Raw genomic sequence first — 6409 nt, 5'->3', positions numbered from 1 at the left:
CTCGGATACATATATATATATATATCATTATATATATTAATATTTATATATATTTATATTTATATTTATACTAGTATATTTATATACTATGAACAACTAGATGGTAGTACTGGCCTATTGTGGTAACCAAACGTTGTACCTGATTGTGCGGAGGAAGAGAAAGGAGACGTTACTGTCCTTGTGATCTGTCATCACCATCGTTAACCATCTCACCTTTGTAATTTATAGTATTGTGGGTGTTCTTTAGTGAGAATCTGGTAAATGATACAGACTCGATATTTATTACGGTAGGCCTACATTAATTTGTAGAATGAATAACCGTGTCGTTGCAATCGTTTTACGATGTCTTGACAGAAGTGTGGCTGACGCGTGTTCTATACATTGTTTTCAAAATCAGGCTCCATTTGTGCATGCTTGCAGTTGTTTTCCTCATATAGTGTATATTTTTTATATTTGATTTTTTATGTATTTTTTTTTTTTTGCTCTGTCTACCTTTCAGTAACAGAAATCAATGCATACGACATCACCTGCCTAATTTAAATTAATTATAAATTTAATTAATAAAACATTTTGTAAATATTTATGATGTGTCTTGATTCGCTGCAATTAGATGTAGAATTGATGAAGACAGGGAAACGAGAAAGAAAAATATAAGAAAATAAGAAACATACGAAGACGAAGATGAAGAGGAGGAGGGGCGGTTGAGGAATATGAGGATAAGTATCTGGATGAGGAAGAGGAGAATGAAGAGGGCTAGGGAAAAAGGATAAAAAGAAAAAAAGGAGAACGGGTTTTAGCAATTATGAACCTGTTTTATGACGTTAAAAACTAAAATAATGTAAGTATATAAAATACAACAGATTGAAGTCTAGCCTTAACATTGAGTGACGAAAGCACGATAAACTTGCTCATGACCATATAGATTCATTTGTAGTCTAAAAAGACCATTCCATCTAAATTATTACATTCGGCTAGATCAAAGAAAGACTCACCTTGACAGGATGCAGGTAACCGTTCACTTGCAACCGATGTTGTCGTTCTGTATCTTGTAATTTTTCTCCACTCTCCATGTCCAATGTCCTCATTAAATGAGCAATGTAGGTAGTTGCCAAAACCAATACATCTAATTTGGAGAGTTTTGTATCCGGTGGTACTGAAGGCAAAGTTCTCTGTAAATCTAGAAACGCGTCTCGTAGCGTTTTAACCCGCGATCTTTCACGAGCAGCGTTAGCCCCGACTGACCGTCCTCGTCCTTTCTTTTTCTCATGTTGCTCCTCGTCGCCGCTGCTTCCATCGTATGTGTCGCTATGTATAATCAGTTTTCTAGGCCCTCGTTTGCGACCTCTCTTTGGTTTTTCAGCCTCCTCTGTATGTGTTTCATGTCTCTGTCCATGGGTTATAGCTGTTTTTGTCATCTTTACAGCAGGTGATGTAAGGTGCTCAAGTTCACCACGCAGTGTGATAAATGTTTAAAACGATGATAATACAAGTACTGTACGTTTAATTCGTTAACAGTGTTAGATGTTTAAAATATTAAAAATAAAAGGAAATCGTAAAAGTATTTTTCCAGATCACTGGTAACACGTTTTCTTCTTTATTATCATGCAACAGTAGGATTGGAAATTAAAGTTAACGCCATTGCTTTTAAATGTTTTTAGTTTCGACTTTACCATTATTCTATACGGTAGGTTTTATATAAACATTTGCACACAGCTGCAAATATTCTGAATCTCATTCTCTTTAAATTAGCAAATGTGTATGCTGTAATATTAATTATAACACTGTATTACATATTTTTAATCTGTATTATGATAATGTCCTGTGATTGATTGTAATGGATTAAGTGTTCAATTTATCGGAAAAGGTTTTGCACGTCATTAAACTGCCCTCTTGAGAAAATGAAGGATGCCGTTAAGAAATCGAAGTCTCCATAAGTCAAGTGGGAGTTGAATGACTGTCGGTGCATAAAAGCACCGGATGACAACAACTTTTGAAGTTTTAAAGTAACTGTACAGATATTTAAATTCTTAAGTCGTACTGTATATTATTGTTATTAATATTATTATTAATATTATTATTATTATTATTATTATTATTATTATTATTATTTTATTGTATACAATATAATATTATATCGTAGGTCTAGTATAAAATCTCATTGAAATGAATATGGACATATGGATATAATTTTGTATACATAAATCATAATTATTAATAAGAGTAATAATAATAATGCTAATAATAATAATTATTATTATTATTATGATTATTATTATTATTATTAGACCTATAATCATATAACGATAGCTGGATATAGTATAATATCTCGGCCTAAATACATATATGTACACTGTAAAAACAGCGTGGAGCATTTAAACAAAAAGCTCCACTCAACGTTGTCATGTTTTTGGTGACATAAATGAAATCCAACATTCCAAGCATAATAACTAGCCTCTTTTCAGAAGCATTTAATTACCGAAAATGTAGAAGTGTGCTAACATACTATAGGTATGCCATCAATAAAAATTAATGAATAAGTAAAAGAAATGAATAAATAAACTATTAATAACAAATCGTCAAACTTAGTTTCCAGTTCGAAAGCGAGAGAACCTCATTCAAGTCTCATCATCATTAACAACAAAAGAACGACCGACCATCAAACTACAGCTTACCGGTCCATTTACAATATTGTACACTGTTTTCCCTTCAAACGCTTGTCTTTGCATATCGAATGATTGCTAGGCCCATTAATCAAGAGAATTCGTTCGGTGTGCACGCGGCTTTGGGGAAAATTAAGCCCTGCTAACGATTGTCCATGTCGGTGTAGGTTGATTAATTACCGTAAGTCTAGTGCGAGGAAGGTTAATATTCTAGCGGTTCTTGTCATCTTCTTGGTGTTCGTGTGTCCGAGAAAACAACTAAAAATGTGATGTAATGTTACCTGACAGACAATAATAATACCTTCGGTATGCTAACATTATGAAACACTCCTCTTCCATGCCATCTACAATAATTATAGATTTCTAAATATACAATAAAAATTAATACTTGATGATATTAATAGTTATGGTAATGATTAATATTACCAAAAATGACAATAATCGTTCGAATAGTGTTTTTCTTTTTTTTTTTAATTATTATTATTATAATACCGTACCTAAGACAGTTATGATATTATTCATGATATTGATAACAATGATATTTGGTGTTTATTATTTTTATGTTTAGGTCTATTAGTATTTTACCTACATTCAAGTCAGCATCATGCATTACCTGCACTCATTAGTATTTTATTATATATATGCTTATACGGTAGAACCCAATGAAGTTGACAAATTCGGGGCCAAAAAGTGTCCTCTGAATAAGGATTGGCCAAAATGTTAAATGATACACTTTCCTTCATTTCATGGCGGTAACAACGTCCCCTTAGTAGGTGAGTGTTCCCCTAAACAGCTACCTCAGATCATACCTCCATGCTCAGCCAAGGGGTTCTACCACAGTATAAAAAACGTAAAGAGATAAACTCTCAATCGTCTTGCGGTATCATGTAATAGGCCTGGTATATAAATTGTAAACGGTAAAGTCGAGATACATAGTAAAGTCGTGTTTACACAATAATTGTGATACACGACATTATTAAGCCGTGAGTTTCGATTCAATTCTAATTATTTACATCTGTGACCGCAGGTGATGGGATAGTATTAAACAGTCGTCTTACCGCCGCATTCGAACATTGAGTGTGAATAGGCCTACCGTATAATCTAATGCGTCTAAACATAAAAGAAATTATATTTTCTCTGTGGTCTAAGCAACATTATTATTTCTTCAAATGAATGGTCTGAGGTTAATATATAAATATAATATGAATACTATATTTATATCATTCATTCCATATTTGGATTTATACACTTCGTTTTGTTTTTTTCTCGCTTGGTGTGGTGATTTGTAAATCTCTGCACGGACACCGGTTTCATAATTGCGAAGATAAATACGAAGCCTGTTACAGGCCCACAATCCAATAAATCACATTTCCACATCGTTTGCTATAGAAAGTATTAAATATACCTAAAGTATTAAATAAATAAAAATTATTATTATTATTATTATTATTATTATTATTATTATTATTATTATCATCATCATCATCATCATCATTTTTTATTATTATTATTATTATTATTATTATTATTATTGTTTTATAATAATAATGATAATTATTATTATTATTATCATTATCATTTTTTTATTATTATTGTTTTATAATTATTATTATTATTATTATTATTATCATTATTTTTTTGTTTGTTTTTAATGTTGTTTACTTTTGATGTTACTATTAATTATATTATTCTCTTTTGTGTTTTTGTTTGTGACGTGATCCCGTATAAAGGATAGTTAACTGGGTTGATAGTTAAGTTGTTAGATAATCAAATGGATAAATCATGGAGTTATTATAGAACAAGTATATGGTTGAAAACCATCAAAAGAAATTACTGTATATCGAATAGAAGACTAAGCCCACTATAAGTGATATCTTAATATGTAAATCCTCTTTAATAAAGACAACTAGAATATAAATACTGTAGGTATTTATATTTTCAGTAGTATCTAATGATTGCATTTCGTTGAAAACTTCGAGAAGTTACTCTTTGATTTGAAAAGATCATCTCAGGCCAATCAAAATACACAAAATTGCTGTCATTCGAAGAAGCAGCATGCATCAGCTTGCAGGTGGGTCTGCTCTCAGCGGACCAAATGCAAGTCGCAGTCAAAGGCGAGTTTATTACCACCACCATAGGCCTAGCATGATTCCGCATTCCTACATAAATACTATTTTTTGGTTCCATCACGTGGTACAACCCAAAGATAGCCCGCGGACAACGGCGCAAATGTAACAACACAAGTTGTACATGGGAAGAACACCAACTCAAAACCGCTAAACAATGTTTGCTACACAACTTCCTGATTGGTCAGATGTGTCTTTTCAACATCCTCTTCTGATTGGACAATTGCATACGATTTTAGACATCACCCGTGATTGGTCTAATGTCCATTTAATCAGAGATCATCCAATATAGAATCCGTGACTGAATATCACTGAAAATACTGCTTGTCTATAAGATCAGGAAAATTGTATTACCATTACCCAATAATGCCTATACTGGGAAGGGAAGGTACAGGGAAGGTCGGTCTACATCACCTCAGCCCCAACATCGTTGGGGCTGAGATAAGAACATTTATGATTACGGAACCTATAAATGGCCGAAAATGGCCCTCTCAGGCTAACACCCCCCCCCCCCTCTGCAGGTTCGAATCCCGCCAGAGAGACTTTTTACAGCATATATATAGTCAAGTATATGATTCGACATCACGAGAGTGCACAATGACACTTAATATGATGTAAAGTAGGGTGCCACGCATGCTCCACATAGATAATCGGAAATAAGTTTGAGCACAAAATATCTCGATGTTAGTCGTTGACTCTTCCAACATAATATTTCGTACATATTTAGTACCATATTATTAACAAATATTTCGTACATATTAGTTAAGTTGATAGGCCTATTTTTAATTTGTAGTCGTCCAACACTGAAGATAACGCAGGCGCGTTCGAAATATTTGTTTTATAAAATTTTACGTTGCAAGAGTTCAACGACTAACATCGATTTATTCTGTGTTACAAACTTATTTCCGATTTATGTATATATTATATAAGAAGTCAAAACAAGTTCTGTATCTGTCTCAAAATAAAATATTTATTGTCCTAGTACTTTCGACGATAGGTCTTCATCAGACCGATGATGACCTATTATCGAAAGTACTAGTGCAATAAATATTCTATTTATATATACAAATCTGTCTTTGCAGCAACATTGACTTACTTTGATGTGTATATATATATAGTGCTCAAACAATATTAAAGTATTTTACAGTATAACCCTTATAAAGGAGACGCCTTCGGTGTTTCAATATAGACAAGGAAGGACATAATAATAGTGTTATGATTCAATAAAGGAAGTTAGAATTGAATAGTAATAGACTAATAGAAGCAAACAACGGATCCTGTACCGGATCTACACGCATTGAATTAGCGATTCAGCGTATCTTTAGACCCGAACGACAATGGATCCATTGCTCCGAATCTGAGCCCGGATCTCGTTCAGGACAGAAATTATACCACGCAGATGTGGACGATTCTAGTTTGTACCCACTTACCACGATTTCCAGGCCAGACCCACCCCGGTCCGGATTCTGGGCTTGGCGTGACTATTTACCGTCTCATGACATGATGAATGTGCGATGTGCTTACAAGCGCGTGTGTTTGTCTTTGCCTTTGTTGAAGTGGTATGGTTTAAAAGAGCTGTTAAAGCCAGGGGCGGATCAAGTAGGGGGAAACGGTGGCATATCC

The 6409-nt window shown here is 33.5% G+C and overlaps 1 protein-coding gene across 1 annotated transcript in view; it reads right to left on the bottom strand.

Moving 5' to 3' along the window:
• LOC117121749 (transcription factor 24-like) overlaps nucleotides 1-1604 on the bottom strand; it is an 11851-nt gene extending 10247 nt beyond the window's left edge. The window contains exon 1 of the mRNA XM_033267049.1: nucleotides 993-1604. Within this exon, the coding sequence (XP_033122940.1) occupies nucleotides 993-1415 (423 nt within the window). The 5' untranslated portion in view covers nucleotides 1416-1604. The remainder of the gene's footprint in view (nucleotides 1-992) is intronic.
• Nucleotides 1605-6409: the final 4805 nt, after the last annotated feature.

Source organism: Anneissia japonica, unplaced genomic scaffold (assembly GCF_011630105.1).
Source record: "Anneissia japonica isolate Jap-2015-1 unplaced genomic scaffold, ASM1163010v1 scaffold287909_len199859_cov185, whole genome shotgun sequence".
NCBI lineage: Eukaryota > Metazoa > Echinodermata > Crinoidea > Comatulida > Comatulidae > Anneissia > Anneissia japonica.
This window is presented reverse-complemented; position numbering and strand designations above follow the sequence as displayed.